Below are 19,191 nucleotides of genomic sequence, written 5' to 3'. Positions count from 1 at the left end.
TATTGAGTATTTGATTTTGCCACATTTACTGCGCGCATTTGTACAAATCTGAGGTAAATCTTTGCACACGATTTGAATAGAAATGGGAAGATTATTAGACTTTACCTAAATTGTAGATCTTTACAAAAAATTTGATAAAATATCTTTGGAAGAGATCAAAATGATGAGTGTCTAAGAGGGACCTAAATTAGGAATTATGAGATTATGTTTGAGTGTCAAATTCATCTCAATTTATTCCAAATTAATTATTGATAGGATGTATTACTTTTTCAACTTTTCATTGTTAAATATATCTTAACCTACTTCATACATTCAAACATATCTTAATAGGTCTTACAAAATATTATTATTCACAGATCAATTCAAATTATCTGAGATCATTTCAATAACTAAACACAATCATAAAAACTTGCAAAAATAAATTGTCGACTTGGTGAACGATAATCCCTAATATTAAGAGTTGGTTAGCGGACCAAGGGATGACTATTGCTTATGATTATTGGCATAATGTTATATGTTATTTTCCTGTCGACCAAAACTATTACATAATATTTTTATATAGTGCCAACGTTAGCTATAATCCCCATCTAGGACCAACTATTTTTGCTTACAATATAAAAACATGTTCCTTCTTATGTCGGAAGTTTTATGTTTATTTTATGGTAATGAAAGGAAGTGGTTTCAGCTTTTTAACAAATTTGGATACATGTGTGTGATTTTTATTGGCGGACCATGAAGCTTGAACTAACCACTGAGGAGACGACACTTAAAGAGCCACGTATGATATAGGTACAGCTATGACCTTCCTTGTGACCTACACCGTATCGTTGTTACACGCTCTGCAGCCGTACACGTGTACCCAATGATTGAGATGACACACTACACATTACTTTATCAACACGAGATAAAATCGTATCGTTGTTACACGATCTGCAGCCGTACACGTCTACCCAATGATTTGAGATGACACACTACACATTACTTATCAACATGAGATAAAATATCATAGCGTTACAGTGACAAAAAAAAGTTTTATAAATAGATGTATTTTTTATAAAATGTTAAATCTATTTTAAAATAAAATTAATTTTATAATTTAACGAAAATTACATCTGTATGTAATTTTCTATATATGTATGCATTGAATTTTTTATAAATTAGATCTAACGATTCATATAAAATCACATCTGTTTATAATTTTATTGTTATGAAATCAATTGATTATAAAATTCTAAATATCCTGTTTTAGAGAGTCCTTTAATAAATAACTATGATAATTAAGTGGACTTAGACTGTATTTTAATAAATTCCAGGTTGATTAATGTAAGATATTATAATACATTTGAATTGTAATTAGATGCTGAAAAGATCTTATATATATAAAAGTAGGTGTGGAGGGTTGGGCCTATCCAAGAAAATAAAAGCTACTTTCATTGACTATATATATATTGGAGTTTGGCCGGCTTCATCATCACAATGATGCTCTAATGTTCGTTTTATATAAAGTAAATATCTCCACCTAATATCATTTTTATTCATATCTTGAATCTGTCCGGCCAATATTCAACGACCATCGAGACATGCACCACTGTCTGTATATAACTGGCCTCCTCATTTCCTGCACGCATCTGTCTGAATCATACCTCCTTCGAGGTATCATATATGTAAATGTCTTCTGGCCTGTCCCCTTCTTTCCCCCACTTTAATTCTATATATGCAGTCAAAATTTCCTCAATGTCTTGAATATAAACTCATATGCGATATTACAAATTTCCTATAGAAAATTCTTTCTTAATTAATTTGTGTCTCGATCAATATCTAAATATTCATTTTTTTTTTAATGCTGAAATGAAACATTTTGAGTTGATCATAGGGTTTTACTTCTTTTTATATTTTAAAAAATGGATTCACAGTAGGTCTATTTAGTGTCAGCGTAATTCTCTTATACTGAGAATTTTAATTTACCAAGGAATTAGAAAGATTAAAATCATTAATTTGCGTAAGAATTTAATTTTCTGAAGAAATACATGAACTAGTATCATCATTTCTACCACTTATAATTATCTTTTCTTTGATGAGACTAATGAATACCTTCCACGAATCTACTTTAAAAAAATTAATGTGGATTCAATTTAATTCTGAATAACTTGAATTTTTAGACGAGAAATAGATATGATTGCATAAAAAGCTTAAAATATAATTAATATTTACCCTTTATATATATATATATATATAATCACAAGATAAATACTGAGATTCAATGCATCCAACTCCAAATCGATAATGGATCCTTATCCACGGAGAAAGTTGCTTGCAAAGAGTGGCCGTGGGAATGGTGAAAGCCGAAAGCATAGTCTATTAGTCTGTCGGGTTCATATTTGCTTGCTTATCCATTGCAAGCACGGATTGAACACTCCAACAAAAAGACAGTAGTTTTGTGGAACACGCAGGCTTATGTGTCGAGACATCGGGGAAAGTGTTACCAGTACTACAACTTCATCTTTTCAAGATTTAGGTTATGTCTAGATATTAAGTTGAGTTGAATTGGATTAAATTGAGTTAAAATATTATTTTTTAATATTATTATTATTTTAAAATTTAAAAAAATTAAATTATTTATTATATTTTATATTAAGATTTAAAAAAATTGTAATGATGAGTTGAAATTAATTAAAATATATTAACGATCGTTTGCTTTAGTTTTGCTGCTTTTAATAGAGAAATTTCAAGTAGACGTACGATAATTAATGGAAGCCAGTCCGCTTCTTTTTTCTTCTCTCTACTACATTTTTGTGGATGCTTGGCCGCTCTTAACAATTGCATGTGGATTTACTGTTCATGGTCACAAAACGCTAGTGCACGTACGTAAAATAAATGGCAAGCCAAGAAGCATAAGCATGCAGAGTGAGTTTTGAGCATTGGGCCAGAAGTCTCTTTTACTTGCTAGTACGATTGCACACCTGAGGCAGCTTGTGCTATCAGATTACGGATTGCTGCATTTGGGTGTGGCCCTTTGTGTGTGTGTGTGTGAATGTTGTGGCAAGTAAAAGAGACTTCTGGCCCAATGCTCAAAACTCACTCTGCATGCTTATATTGATCAACCCACCTCTCTCTCTCTCTCTCTCTCTCTCTCTGAGGGAATAATTGTGAATTTGTGTGCTATGAAGAAATTTTTGCATGTGTTCGATTAGTGTGTTTGTTTGTTTATTTTTGCTTTTGTTTGTTTTTTTTTTTTTTTTTTTTTTTTTGTATAATCCGAAACCCATTCTTTCAATTTAGGGGTTTCAATTACCCCTTAAATTTTAGGGTTTTGGATTGAATTTAGGGGTTCAATCCGAAACCCTAAATTGAGTTAGGGGTTTCAGTTAAAACCCCTTAATTTTCAATTTATTCAATTTTTTCAATCTTACATAATTACTCTTTATTTTAAATAGAATTACAAAATAGTTGTAAACTAGTTGTAGGTTTTTTTAATTTTATTATTTTTAAACTAATTGAGTTGTTCTCATACTTGATTACTTGTTATAAGAAAAATGAAAAAAAAATTAAAATAGGTGTAGTGTGTGAGGATAAATGGATGATAAGTGGGATTATTTATTTAATAATAAAGTAATACTACTCATCATCCATTTTAATATCATCCCCTCATCATACCATCATGTTGTAATAAATAATTGGAAACTATTTATAATGTTTCACTTATAAGCCTATCATTTAATATTTTAATGTCATATTAATAAAAGTTGAGTTAGGGGTTTCGGATTGAACCCCTAAATTGATTTAGGGGTTCAATCCGAAACTTTAGGGGTTCAATCCGAAACCCCTAAATTGTGTTGGCTTTGCACTTTGCCTTGTTTTTTCATGTGGTGTATTATTATGATTTTCTTATGTCGTGTATTGATTGATTTTATAATTTTTTATTGTGTTGTGGAATCAGGAATGTCTTCTCAAAGGAATTTCACTGATAGCTCTCCTACCCCTACTAGTACCCTGCCCCTACTAGTACATCTGCCCCAGAACCTAACCCTACTCCAACCCCTGGGAGTGGGAATACACCTTGCCCCCCCCCCCAAACCCACACAAAGCAAGAAAACTGTTTCCGTAGTTTGGTCTCATTTTACCAAACTAAAGGGTGGTAACCCCAATAACCCCCAAACTAAATGTAATTATTATGGAAAAATAAATGAATGTCACTATAGGAAACATGGTACATCCCAGTTAAAGATCCATTTAGAGGAACAATGCAAGAAGAGTCCAATATTAAGATCCTTACTGGAAAAGAGTCAATCTAGACTAGAAATTAGACTGAAAAAAATAGCGGATGGGAGTAGTGGAGGTCCAACGTTGAAGGGGTTTACAAAGTATAATGCTGATGAGTGTAGAAGGAAGTTAGCTCGTATGGTTATCATGGACAAGCTACCTTTTCAGTTTGTGGATGAGAGTGGGTTCCAAGAATTTGTCCAAGAATTGAAACCTAGATTTACGCTTCTTTCTCGCCACACTGTGGCAAATGATATTAAAAAGATGTACTGGAAAGATAAAGATGTTTTGAGGGGCCAATTGGCGGGTTTGGTAGTTTGCCTCACTACCAATACTTGGACTCCTGTCCAAAATTTTAATTATATGTCTTTGACTGTCCATTTCATTGATTCTAATTGGATTCTTCATAAAATGATTATTAAGTTTTGTCAAATAACTGATCACAAGGGTGAGACGATTGGGAATGCCTTAGAGACCTCAATAAAGGAGTGGGGGTTGACACGAGTTTTGACAGTTTCGGTTGACAATGTCTCATCTAATGATGTCGCCTTAGGGTATCTGAAGACTTATCTTAGAGAGGCAAATAAGACATTCTTGGATGGTGAATATTTGCATGTTAGATGTTATGCACATATCTTGAATCTAATTGTGACTGAAGGGTTAAAATATGTTGATAACTCGGTTGCACGAGTTAGACTGGCTGTGAAATTTGTGAGGCCTTCTCCTTCTAAATTGGAGAAATTCAAGATTGCTTCGAAGATTGTGGGCATAACATCAAAGAAGGGTCTTTGTACTGATGTTCCTACCAGATGGAACTCAACCTTCTTGATGTTGCAGGCGGCCCAAGAATATAAGGCAGCCTTTCAATTATTGGGTGATGAAGACATTTAATATGTCAAATACTTTGATGAGCACGTGGGTTTAGGAATGCCTAATGATGATGATTGGGAGGTAGTTGCTACATTTGTTGATTTTCTTGGGCTTTTTTACGATATCACGTTGAAGTTATCTGCTTATTTGCACCCTACATCTTATCAATTTTGTCAACAAATATGTAGGGTGAAAGAAAAATTAGACGGCATGTGTAAGGGTTCCAATCTAAGGATGAGGGGGATGGTGTTGACCATGAGGGTCAAATATGGCAAGTATTAGGGAGATTTGACTAAACTAAATATTTTGTTATATGTGGCTACTATTCTTGATCCCCGTCTAAAAATTTCAGGCATGTTATATGATTTGGGACTTGCGTATGATCAGGCATGGACTAATCTTATTGGTGAGATGGCCCGAGATACCCTTTATAGATTTTATGATGAGTTTAATGCAATTAAGGGTAGTACTGCATCTACTACACCTACACCTACCCAACACCTCCTCCAGACACCGAGGCAACAAAGAAGCGTAGATTGGCATGGATTAAGACCCTCGCACATCATCTCACACTAGTTCATCAATCTACGGAGGTGGTTTCAGAGTTAGATAATTATTTGTCAACGGATCTTATTCAAGAAGATGATGATTTTAACATATTAGGATGGTGGAAGGCAGCATCAAAGAAATATCCTATCATTTCTGAGATTTCCCGTTGTATGTTGGTCATCCCTATTAGCACCGTTGCCTCGGAGTCTGCCTTTAGTACTAGAGGGCGCATATTAGATCATTTCCGTAGTTCATTGTCTCCTACAACTGTGGAGGCATTAATATGCACACAGAGTTAGACGATGGGAAATGATATTTATGTTCCGGATGTTTTAGACTTTAAAGAGACCGATGAAGAGGGTGGTGATCAGTCTGGATCTGGACCATCTGGTAATTATTGTTTTTATTTTATTATTTTGATTTATTTATATTTATTTCAATTTCATTAGTATTAATTTTAGTATTAATTGTTGTAGCAATATATGAGACGACTTAGATGATGTCTACCTCCACTGCAATATGAATATGTGCTCAAGCCTCAAAAGAGTCAAAGACTGCCCATCCGGCCGCCCCAAATGTCACAGTCAAAGACCCAAACAGCTCGCCTCTTTTTTTAGATTATTAATTTCTTAGAATATTGAAATTTGAATCAGATGTATGTATTATGTATTTGTTTTGTAATTTTGTAATGTTGATACAATGTCCCTTGGACACTTTTTTCTTTGTAATTTTGTAATTGTTTAGACTTTCCATTTTATTTTTGTAATAGCTTAGTTATTATTATTATTAATTAGTTTATTAGGTAGTAGACTTGTAGTCAATAGTAATAGTAGTACTTCATTAGAGTCTTAATTATATAAAATTGTGTATGTATATATTATTTTTATTCATGTAACTTTTTTTCTTTTTTAAACTTTTTTTTTTTTTGAAAAAATAAAATTTCTATTTTTATGGGCCTAAAATGGCCTAGAAGCTGTTTCTGGGCCATTTTAGGCCCATTTCAACGGTTGGCCTAGAAAACACTTCTGGGCCTCTGGCCCCGGGGGGGGGGGGGGGGGGGGGGAGAGAGGATCCCCTCCACCCGCACCCCACTATTCGGGGAATCCCCGCCCCCGCACTCCGGGGCGGGGGGCGGATTCCAAATTGGGCCCCCCGCCCATGCCGGGTGGGGGCTACCCCACCCTGTAGGGGGCGGGTAGCACTCCTACACAACAATGGTTCTTCTTACTTGGGGTAACCATTGGAGAAGGAAGCACATAAAAGTTAGAAGAGACTTTAGGCCCAATGCATTCTCTATGCGTTCTTATATTTATCAATCCTTCTTTGACTTGAGCATTGAAGATTTCCCCTTGGACACCTCCAGCACACTTCATTCATGCCTACACTTTAGCTCTTTAGTAGAGATTGTGATCTGCGCATTTTGACATTGGGAAACTGTTCCAAAACCTATTGATAAGTCCATGCACTGTAAGTACCATATCATTGAGAATTGTTGTAGGACATGTCAAACAGTCAAAGCTTGTGGGATGATATCCCACATGCCACAATTTCCCTCTACTGTTTTAAGATTTTAACATGCATCTGCGCATTTTTCATCCTCTTTTTGCCTAAAGAAAACATCTTTTGCGACAAAGCAGCTGAAAACGCACAACCATTTAACCGCACCGCTTCCAACGGTATTGCTGAAAGTATTTTTCATCTATCCCTCTCCATCTATTATTACTCTGTCAATAATGAAAAACATATCCATTGGTCATATGTCAGCGTTCAGATAACAAAACTCATCAACTTAGGAAAATGGGATATCCTAGAACTGTGGAACATTATGAGATAATAACTTTCGTGTAAGCAGTAGATTGCGATCGAGCACATAATGTACAACACAAGCACCATGATGACGTTGTATTATTATACATACACATGACATTGAATGATAGTATAAATATCGTCCGAATGTGCATTTTCACTCCGTTGGATATTTGCTGCCATAACTAAGAATCGGATAGCACAGATACTTTTGTCGAGTGTGATGCTTCATTGCTACTAGCTGCAGGCGAATTGCAGGCATGAAGCGTGGTGCATATGTCTGATGTTTCCAGGATTTTCTCCGCATTGGCTAGGATTAGAGGTCCATACTCGAAAACCATCTTCTTGCACTGCCAAGGAATTTAGGATATTATAAAATTAAGTACAGTAAATAAACAGTAAAGTAATACTTTCTCTGATCATGAATATCTCATTCCAAAACATGTCCCTAAACACTAAAAACCCGGCAGAAGGCCTGGTTATCCTCTTCTGGTATTTCTCTTTCTCCACTGACCTTGAACAGGCCAACATATAGCATCCTTGTGCCATTAATCGTAAAGTTACCTATTCAGTTCTCAAGCATGTTAAAAGAATGAGCATATCATTCAGGTGTTAAGACCCTCCACATAGATTAAGGGACATGAGAAATCAGATTTTTTTTTTTTTTTTTTTTTTATAAGTAAAACTAAATCAGAAAAAAAATCAATTATTCAGATCAACTGAGTAGATGGGTATATTTCAACTTAATTTCTTTGATTAGAACCCCCCAAAAGATTTCTTATATTTGTTCTCACCTTTTTCGCATAGTTCTCCATGGAATTGCATGCCTTCAAAAGCAACTCAAAGATCTCTAGCTGACATAAAAGTACGATAAGTTGTTAGTTGCCTACTCAGCAGTAAGCATCAATGGTCTATTGGAAATTGTAATTTTGTGTTTTTGGTTTGAGATATCCTAGTATATAGTGAGATATATCCCTATTTTGTTCCAAAAGATAGAATTGTGGTAAAATTAAACAAATGGTCTGACAAAATGGGTCATGAATATTCTTTTGATGATGAAATCATGATTTAAATTAAGCTGGTAGTAATACCGCAACTATGTAACTGCAAGATTCTATTATCAACTTTAAATTCCATATATATCTAAATATATGCAGCTGACTGAAGGTCTGTGTATTTGTCATTTACCGTCATTTCCACTACATTTTTACATTGATATTTCAATCATAAGTTGAACTTGTAATCTTCAAATTCCATCATATTGATTTCGATCTAATTAAAGTAGCGGCTACTAGTGTAAAACTACATCGGCTCTTGCTTTATCTGTGCACTTATTTTCTTCTTCAACTATTGGAATGAATTTTGCTTACAATTCAAAGAGGGCATCAGTGTGCATATTTAGTTTGGTGACAGTTCTCATCGGGTTGGGCCTTCATCCATATAACTGCAATCTAACCCAGCTAGATGATGTCCAGAAGCAGTAGGGCTTCACTCTGTGTGCGTGCATGTGAGTATATATATATATATATATATATATATATATATATATATATATATGCAAATGTGATAATATGAGACATATGTCCCAAACTTAAACATTCTGTAAACCTTAGTGCCTTTTTAATTATACTAACTAGAAAACCATGTGTGTATCAAGGTTAGAAAGGTCAACATTTGCTTTTAAATTGAAATAAATCATTCAAAATTATAATGATTTATGTGTAAGAAATGACGCAAGAACATACCTGTGTGTCAGGATCTTTCAACTTAACTAGTGTTTCTGAAACAGCACGGTGGCAAAGCCCACAGCTGTCTTCATGAAATTGTGAAGAAACCATAGCAATTTGTTGACAGAGATTGACTTTTCGGCAGAATTCTTCAGGCTGTAAAGTGGAAACCTCTAAAAAGAAGAGGGGAGCATAATAGTCCACCAAAGTGATGCACTTTGCAGTTGCAAAAAGGAAAAATATGAGTTAGGAGAGAAAAAAAGGGGAAGGGGAGCAGCCATTGGGAATCAAACACCAATTAAGTTTTAATATTAGTCAATGTTCTATATGTTTCCATACACAAGAATAAGCTTTCAAATACTTATTTGACACACAAATTTCCAATTAAGTGTACTTGGGCTATGCCTTCTTTTCTTATGAAGAAAACTTCTTGATTAACTATAATTATACAGATAAATATATCTAGAACCTATCAGCAATTCAAATTGAGCACACGGAGGTAAAATTGACCAATATTCAACATCAAAAAATATATTAATTCAAAAAATCAATCAGCATCACCACTCAATAAGTATGATGACTTAGACATGAGAAAAAATAAGTAATTGTAGTGGTTGCTGATGCTGAGATCAACCAAAAACTAATTTGTTTCCTCTTGAACTTTTGGGGGTCAGGGATGATGCTAACTGTTTTGCACCACAATTACCTTGTTTTATCTAATGTACCAACTCGGCTGAAACGGTAAATATACCTCATGTTTGAAAGAGCCAACCCGAGAGCAGGCTAGATGGAGGATATCAAGGATCTCAGTCTGGGTCTTGTTTTCAGCAAAGTAATCAAGTGCCTCGGAAGCAAACTCCTCACACAATGTACATACTTTGTCATTCCCTAAAACTTCCTCCATACTTTGAACTTTGATATCATGATCCTGGTACTTGATCTCCATAACTGAACCAAAACATGTGCCAACATAAATTTTGTAACATTCTCATGACAGGATAAATGATTTACCTTTCCAATAAAATAAAGGCACACGTGGACCATTAAATTTCTTAGCATAGCCGATAGAAGCTATCTATAGATTTCATTCTTACAGAAATAATTTTTTGGCAAATACAATTATAGTTTGGTGACACCTACAAGTAATAATCGTCAATTTCTACGCATAAATGTTTGCAAAATGCAAAGAATATATCAAGGTTGATGAGCTATAGCTCCATGCATTTTAAGTGCCCGACTTTGTCATGTTCAGGGAGCATTCTTTTTACCACCCACACTTGGGCAAGGTATGCACTTGTTTGAAGAAAATCTAAACCATGTTCAATATTTGGCTGCAAACTGATGTAGAGATGTAATGATTTTCTAATTCAAAGGCCTTAGCAAGCCCAAAGTAATGTTCCCGGTGTATCATGTCCCAAAATTAAGCTAATTGTGGGATTTAAACCTAGAAAGCCCTAAAAGTCAACAGTGAAAGTGTGTGAGTGTGTGTGTAGAGAGAGAGAGAGAGAGAGAGAGCCTGTGTGCCTGTAATTTCGGCTGAGCTAAGTTTAAGTGTTATCAAATATGTTACCTATAAAAAAAAGTGTTGTCACATATGAAAGGCACCACCAACAACAAATAGATACTTAAACTACCAGTTCGATGACAGGGCTAAGCAGGACTTCTTGGAGTTTTATCTAAAACTACGAAAAGTGAATTAAGGCATGCTGAAATACAAGGACTTAAACCTATCCCTGTTGACTTCTAATGTGCAAACCAGATTTCTAATCAGATGGTTCGAACAAGTAGAAAGGGCTGAGATTTGCATTTTTCAGCCCTTACATGATGGTAATTAGATATATATTTTGTTTTTATAAGTAAATACGATGGTAATTAGAGACTAAGAAGTGAAAAAAGAAGAAGAATGAAAAAATGCAAATGCTAAAGAACAATAACAAGATTAAGAGTTCAGTTGAAGATTTCACCTGATATCTCAATTCCATTCCCATGATGCAATTCAGTGCTCACCAGTTGTCTAGCATCACAAGCCCAACTAGCACCCAACACTACAACAAGTAAGAGCCCAACTCTCACGTCCATTGAGCCTAAAGTCGCACATATTCAAAAAAAATATCATAACCTCGATATGGAAAATTAATTCCTAGTGAAACATACTCAGACCATAACCCATAATAATTTCTGAGAAGGATTATAAAATTATTAGAAAAATTAGAAACTAGTGGTAAGACATTCCATGATGGTAATTATACCTAACTGTTATAAGGAGTAGAAGCTAAACTTAAGATGCATGCCAAGAGATGGCATGCTAAACCTACACTGACAATGGAAGTGAAAGATGTAGCTTAGGTAATTCAATTCAAATGAAATATGTTGTACTCCCACATACTTATAATAAGTTAGGGCTGATTTCTTTGTTCAAATAAGCTGAAACACTCTCCACACTGGTGTTCGCTTATTTTTCAAATCACCTCAACATTGCCTATGGTTTTTAAGATGATATGCAATTGTGATACCAAGCGCTAGTTAAAACTTTTCTTGTTTAAGTTTGATATAAAGGTCTTTAAGCCCTATTAGTGATATTGTAAAATCTTCGGAACTCCTAAGCAGCTTGTTGATTATATCAGTGCCAATATAAAGTTATAAACCTCTTACCACAAGCCTAATCAACCCCGTAATTAAAACTCAACAAACTCTAAATACAAATGCTGAAACAGGGGTTTTGGAACATTCTATTTGATTAATGAATAAGCCCAAAAAGGCTTCTAACTGTGCAATCACAAGCGTCTTGCCTTGCAGGTAACCTTCAACAACTATAATATGGACTCCCATGGATTCTAGTCCAGTTATTAGACCCCAAAACATACGCACAAACAGATAAGAAACAATAAGACACTAAAATTTACACAAAGATAAATGCCAAGAGTTTGGGAAAAAAATAAATAAAGAAGAATTCTGTGTCTCTCAGGTTCAAACAAGGCATATCCAAAACCAAGACTTTAATTGGCAATCCCAGAAACCAGATGAGTAATTCCACAGATTTTGGCGAAGATGTGGAACATCATAACAAGAAAGAAACCTCGATAAAAAAAAGCATACGCAGAAGATACAGCAAAAACCATTAAAAATAACATAAGAGTCAAGAATCACAACCAAAGAGAGGCAGACCCCTTTGACAACCAAGAAATTTGGACAAAGGAACCAAATCTGGGAATCTCAGAATAAAGGTCGGGGGTTAAAGTTCGCAGTTGTGGAATTAGCTTCCTTACCTTGTGAAGATAAGCCGGCGCTTCAATCCGAACTTCCAGGTAGCCGAGAGCGAGAGAGAGAATATAATTCGTTTGAGTGGTGGGTTGGACAACGCGTGGAATGGAATTGTCGTTGGGGACTCTCGCGGGCTATTCCAACGAGCATTCCAGATGAGGTTTTATAGCCTGTGACAAGCAACATTTAGACAGCTCTGCAACCATCAAGTTATCAACTTAACTTTAAATTGCATTTTACGCTCTAAATTATAACTTCTTTTATAATAAAGTCTCCCAAACTACTAAATTTTAAAATTTAAATCCCACCCCTACTATATTTTATTACTATATGGTAATATTTGTTTTTATTTTATTTTATTACTATACTTAATATTATAAAAATAACTTAATATTTGATTTTGGGTGTTTCTTGGACGTTCTTACCCTCTCGTGCTCTACCTTTCAAATTTATTAATCAACTTTCCCCATTAAAAAATAACTTAATATTTGATTTTGGGTCTTTCTTGGACGTTCTTACCCCCTCTTGCTCGACCTTTCAAATTTATTAATCAACTTTCCCCATTTAAAAAACAGAAATTACAGAGGGTTTGACTTTTGAGTATCAATGTTGTCTGTTCGCTCTATAGTACGAGTATGGGTAATTGAGAAGTTAAACAGTGATAACTTAGGTTGGGATAGTAAAAGTATTTTATCTCATCTCATCGTTATAATTTTATTAAATTGTCACATAAAATATAATAAATAATTTAATTTTTAAATTCTAAAATAATAATAATATTAAAAAATAATATTTTATTCAATTTTCAGTTTTCATTTAAAATTATCTCATCTTATCTCACTATCCAAATTATACCTTAGAGTTAATATAGGAGATGTGATGGTGCAGTAATTCGTACCATCAAGTCTAATAGAATAATGATATATATAAGTTTCATTATAAAAAATTATGAAAATTCACTTTTATTTTTGTGGGATCTAATTTTTTATAAAATACTTGTACAACACTCATGCATTTAGGACTTAACCCTGACATTACTTTAATAGAATTATAGATGTTTTATAAGGGCTAATAAAAACAGTTAGTCTCCATTTAGATGTACAAAGCAGCTGAGTGCACTTCACTTTTAAGTTATTTTGGACATCCAAACACACAAATGAGTGCAATTTAACTTGAACTTGTTGACTATGCCTCACGTAAATAGCGCCGGCAACTACCGAAAGGGATTTTATGTTTCCCCAGACGTGAGCTGACAATCGACATCGGTTGGACAGTACATTTTAACTCAATATTCAAACACAGCCTCAATCTTATTAAAATTTTTTATTAAATTAGGATATTGTCATCTTCTATATAAAATAAGAATGTGTTAATGGGATTCTTAAATACATAGAATTATATGTTTACACAAGGAGCGTAAAACTCTGTTTATTGAAACACTGGCACAGCGTTTGTTTTCTACGGTGGAAAGTAATAAAAAAATAACATGGTTTATCGCATAGGACTTGGAAAAATGATTGGGATAATCACTAAGTTAATGTCAGAAAATGACGTTGCTTCTGAATAAACTAAACAAGTAGGTTAGCCCCATAACTTAAGGGGGGGAGTCTTAATTAACAAGTAACACACCTCACAGAAAATCATTCTTCTGTATTAGGCTGTCATTCGTGAAACATTTTTGTTGGTTTGTTCGTACCGAAAGTCATTAATTTGTTTATCATTTTATATCACTTCACATACCTATTAATTTCATTCACAACATGATCATTATATACAGCAACAAGAAAATTAATATAAAGTACCAATCAACGGTCACATTTAACTTTTAAGAGAAAAATACCCCTCATTGGCTGGTTGGCTCCCCACCCCTCTGTTTTTTATTATTTTGTATTAATTTAAGGAAAAATAATTTAATCATAAAAATAAATTTATAAATTGATCAGATTTAACTTAATATGTTATATTATAAATCTATTTTTATTATAAATTAAATATAAAATATCATGTGAAATCATGTAATTTTATAAATTTATTTTTATAAAATATTTTATACTTGTGATTATTTTATTTAAATCATCACTTTTAAAAAGAAAATAATATGAAATTAGATAAATGACGTGTCAATTATCTATCTTATATCTCATCAACATGTGTACTTTGAAAAACAGACAAAAAAGCTATTTTCAATAAAAAAATAACAGAAGCAGTAGTACAATCATCCAATCTGATCCTAATCTAACCCAGTCGTCTCCGAGCATTAATCTCTGTTTTGCACACATCTATCTCCTCCACTCACAGAGAAAATGGCAAAAGTAGAGAAGAAAATGATAATATTAATGAAAGGACATCCCGGCACCGGAAAGAGCACTTTAGCCCAATCTTTAGCGTCATCTCTCAGAATTCCTCTCGTCGATAAAGACGACGTCCGTGACTCCACCTTACCTCTCCAACGCTCGCTCCTCCATCTTTCGTCAACCGCCGCTTCCAACCTCCTCAACGACCTCTCCTACGACGTCATCTACCGTTTCGCCTCCACCCAGCTCCGAATCGGCATCAGCGTCATCGTCGACTCCCCTCTCTCCCGTAAATCCCACTTCGACCGCCTTGTCCAGCTCGCTGATTCTTCTCGGGCCAGCGTCTTCATCGTCGAGTGCAAGCCCACTGACGAAGAAGAGTGGAGGAGGAGACTCGAGCGGCGCGGCGCCTCTGTTGATGGAACTGCCAGCTGGCACAAGCCTGCCACGTGGCGGGATATCGAGAGGCTGTTGGAAGGCTACGCTGGCTGTACGGATTACGATATTGGCGATGTCCCAAGATTGGTGGTCGATACGACGGCGCCTGTTGAGGTTGGGGAGCTTGTTTCGAGTGTGGTCGAGTTCATCGGCGCTCAAGCTGAACATGAATTGTGAGGTATGCCTTGGATAGAGATACACAAGGTGGGGTTAAAAACAAAAATCTAACATTGCCATATGCATGGTTTGTTTATTTTTCTTCTTCGTCTTCTTCCTTGGGAAAATCTAAAATCTCGTACTTTGTTCATTTTCCAACAAATGTTGTGGAATTGGAAATGAAGTTCGAAGCTTTTGCTGCAATTGCAATCACATCAGCAACGACATGACTTATTTTAGCTTGAGCAACAGAAGTCCAACTTGGAACATACTTCTCTTCGCATTATAAGAAATGGAACACAGCATAAAACAAGACCAAATAGGCAAATATGACCTTTTTACTCGTCATAAAAGAAAGTTAAGGATTATGTAAAAATAAGGAACAGCTTTACAACAAGCACAAGCAGGATGGAAATACCAAATTACAGGCCGAGATACCCAATATTGAACCACAATCATACATAATTTTAAACCAGGAACGCACTTCAGAACGAAAAGAAGGGGACTGAAAAAATAAATTTTAAGTCGGTGCTTGATTGAGATCTTGATTTTTTTTTTTTTTGACAAGTAATTGGGATCTTGATTTACTTACTGCGTTACCTCAAGTCAGGAGTTGGCCTCTTCTTTTTCTTGCTTTGCTTTGCCAAAAGTAGGGAGAACCTAGCAAATCCAGACTGCTTTCTCTTTGCAGACAACTGCTTCCGACCACTCTCCTCCCTCTGAGCCTTCCGAAAGGAAGGTTGATCACTGTGTTGTTTACTAAGCATCTCACCGAGTGATACCTTTCGCTTCACGGTGCTTCTCTGTGCCAGCATCCCTGATTCAAACTCCTCTTGCATAAGCAGCTTCATGCTTAGTATTTGTCCTATTGATAGTGTTGGCTTCAATACAGGTGTGGAACCATTACTAGCCAGATTCAGCCCGTTCAAGTGAAGTAGGTGGGGCTCTCTTCGATGGAGGGACGGGCAAGAGTTCTTAAACTTGGTAGAGTTGTGGACAGAACGTCTTCTCTGGCCATGCTCGGGTATCCATTTGCGAAGAGCCTCCTCAACTGCTAGCTTCTCCCTGTTTGCAGCTTCCACTCTGTTCAGAGCTTCTTCCAATGCCACCTTACTCATTTTAACTTCCTCTGTAGCTTCTTCCACCCTTTTTAAGATTTCCATTCTAGATACATTTGCTTCATCAACTTGAAGCATAGCATCTATTACTCTCCTCTTAGAAATGTCCTCAGCCTGCTGAGCTTCGCTGGTCAGAGAAGAGTACCCTTTGAACGAAAGAGTTACTCTGTCAGGATTTTGCAAATGGTTTCTAGACGGGGTCACATAGTTCGAAAGAGCCTTGATATCTTCAAGAACAACAGCTTCTGCCGCTCTAGCCGCTTCCTTCATTTTTCGGACTGCAACCAACCTGATTTCAGCTGTTTTTATCTTATTTTTTGTCTGTTCAATCTCGGACATTGCTCTCAGAACTTCTAACTTTGCAGCTTCTCCCACTTTTTTGAATTGTTCTGCTTCGGAACTCAGTCTTTGGAGCTCCTCCGAAATATCTAACGCATGATCAGAACCAACTTTAATGTCAGAATCTTTTACCGACTGTAGCTTTAGTCTTGCTTGGTTTAGCTCTTCCTCAAGAGAGGATACTTTCGAAGAACTTAGAGTTAACCTCTCATGAGTTTTTCCGAGTGAGATCCTTTCCTTGTCTAATTTCTTGTTAAAGGATTTAACAGAAGCTTTAATCTCAGAAAGATCATTAGTGGTCCTGTTGAGGTTCAACTTAGCTTGTTTGAGTTCCAACAAGATTAAACCTGGAGCTGAACAAGGGCATGAGCTCAAACCTTCCACTGAATTCGGATTCACATGGTTTCCCTTATCTTCCTTTTTCACCTTATGAGTCATGTTCTTATCATCCATATTTGTCTCAACGGTCAAACTAAATCCAGATGCTTCTTTTTGTAACCTTGACTTCAATTCTTCAACACTTGCTTTGGTCGACTCCAGTTCTTTCAAGACCTCCAGTGTTTTCCTCTCTTTTACGATCAGGTCTTTGTCCATCTGTGCTGACTGTTCCTCTGGTTTTGTAACGTCAACCTCTTCCATGCGATGCTGCCAATAGAGAAAACTTGTTACAAAACAATCAAGTATCATTAACCATACAGATGCAAATAAATGAGGTATCATGCCTACATATGTCAAAGGGAAACTCCAAATGTGTAAGGGAAAAACACGCACCTCCTTTGGAGGCACTATTCTCTGTGGGATCATTCCAATTGAGGAGACACAAATGGCGGGCATGTGATGTGTAAGTGAGCCCACAATGCAACAATGCATTTAATAAGCAACATTAACCATAACATGATAAAACTTTTTAAACACGGATGCCCAATTCGTATTTACTTTCTATGTAATGCATTTCAGGCAGAGCAACTGATCAAGACCCACTCTGAAAACAATGGCTGCGATGAACTCTAAAACAGCCACATTGATGTTTCAAAAAAGGAAGTTTAGATCGATTATACCAGGCTCAAAACGATGTGCACAAAATGTGGACTACATTGGGGGTGCTAAAAGTTGCCCTTTTAACAGTCTGCCCGTGAACATTACAATCTTTCTGTCACATTGAGATTAATTACTGTCACATGATTTAGCAAAGTAGAACCGTTTTCAAACATAAGAAGGTCATCCTATGGATCACAGTCGCCATATCAAACACATTCATGGCAAGCTTTGACAGCTGACAGAGCACTCTATTCATACGCCTATGACAATTGTCACGCAGCATATGACTTGACGACAACAAGAGAATTTAAACTATATCATATATAGAGTATAAACTTCACGACTCTGCTTTTACTCTGAGGATGAGAAATAAACTTGACCCATTGCAAAATCAACAGCTTTGAAGAACAGATAAAATATTCTAACATTTTATTTTCAAGTCAAAATTAAAAACCCACTCTTTGTTATATACAAAAAAGCAAGAAATTAAAAGAAAAGGATATATATATATATATAGAGAGAGAGAGAGAGAGAGAGAACCTCGGGTTCGGTCAGCCTCTTGTTGTGGGGTTTCCAATAACCGAGTCCACCAAATCGACTCACTGCCTCCTTCACGGACTCAAACGGAGCCGAAGTATCTATCTGAGATCCGAAACTGCCCTCGTTCTTCACATTGCCGCTCGCACACACCGTTGCTCCACCTGTCATACCCGAATCTGAGATTGTAGCGGTAGATTCTGGTTCCGTTTTCAAACCACCCGTTGTTCCTTGGGTTACAGCCATTGGTGTCCGAAGAAAAAACGACAGAATTTGGGCGAAAACAGAACCCTAGCACTTGTTTGTGGGATACAATTGAATGGTGATGATGGTGTTTAGTAGAATGAGAGAGAGAGTGAGCGCTGCTCAGAGACCTGAGGGAGGGAGGGAGGGAGGGAGGGAAATAGAACTCTAGTCACTAGAGTCTAGTGTACGTTGGGTTTTCCATTCTGTGCGAATTCCCGGGAAAGACCGTGATGTTGGTGTAATTTACGGGGTAGTTGAACGGATAAGGGGGGAAAATAGTGCCAACTATTTGGCCCCTAATGGGAAAGAGAGAAAAAGAGAAAGATGTGCATTGATGTTTGAAGTTACAACGGCCAATTATGAGAGTCTAACGGCCTTCTGTCTGTGGTTCCTTAAAGGACATCATGAAAGCGCGTTAAGAAAGGTGGTATCACAGTAATTAGCAACTATTTTCTATGATTGACATTGTCGAAAAATCTCGCATCAAATGCGCGCATTTGGATTACAGTATGCCTTGTTTTTACGCTACTGATTTTGAGATTTGATGATTTT

The 19,191-nt window shown here is 35.9% G+C and overlaps 2 protein-coding genes across 3 annotated transcripts; both read right to left on the bottom strand.

Moving 5' to 3' along the window:
• Positions 1-7,511: 7,511 nt before the first annotated feature.
• Positions 7,512-12,638, bottom strand: LOC121264810 (prosaposin-like). 2 transcript variants are annotated; one of them, XM_041168115.1, is made up of 6 exons: positions 12,479-12,638; positions 11,177-11,296; positions 9,964-10,160; positions 9,231-9,428; positions 8,280-8,339; positions 7,512-7,835 (listed from the first exon to the last, which is right to left on the bottom strand). In XM_041168115.1, exons 2-6 carry the CDS (start codon positions 11,289-11,291, stop codon positions 7,671-7,673), a joined length of 735 nt encoding a protein of 244 aa, XP_041024049.1. In that variant the 5' UTR covers positions 11,292-11,296; positions 12,479-12,638; the 3' UTR covers positions 7,512-7,670. The 2 variants fall into 2 exon arrangements, with proteins under 2 accessions (XP_041024049.1, XP_041024050.1); XM_041168116.1 differs by having other exon boundaries at positions 12,363-12,485.
• Positions 12,639-14,640: 2,002 nt separating this feature from the next.
• LOC121264809 (WEB family protein At2g38370-like) lies at positions 14,641-18,968 on the bottom strand. The gene is made up of 2 exons (XM_041168114.1): positions 18,397-18,968; positions 14,641-17,463 (listed from the first exon to the last, which is right to left on the bottom strand). The coding sequence occupies exons 1-2, from the start codon at positions 18,637-18,639 to the stop codon at positions 15,958-15,960; spliced, it is 1,749 nt and encodes a 582-aa protein (XP_041024048.1). The 5' UTR covers positions 18,640-18,968; the 3' UTR covers positions 14,641-15,957.
• Positions 18,969-19,191: the final 223 nt, after the last annotated feature.

This window comes from Juglans microcarpa x Juglans regia, chromosome 5D, assembly GCF_004785595.1.
Source record: "Juglans microcarpa x Juglans regia isolate MS1-56 chromosome 5D, Jm3101_v1.0, whole genome shotgun sequence".
Taxonomy (NCBI): Eukaryota; Viridiplantae; Streptophyta; class Magnoliopsida; order Fagales; family Juglandaceae; genus Juglans; species Juglans microcarpa x Juglans regia.
This window is presented reverse-complemented; position numbering and strand designations above follow the sequence as displayed.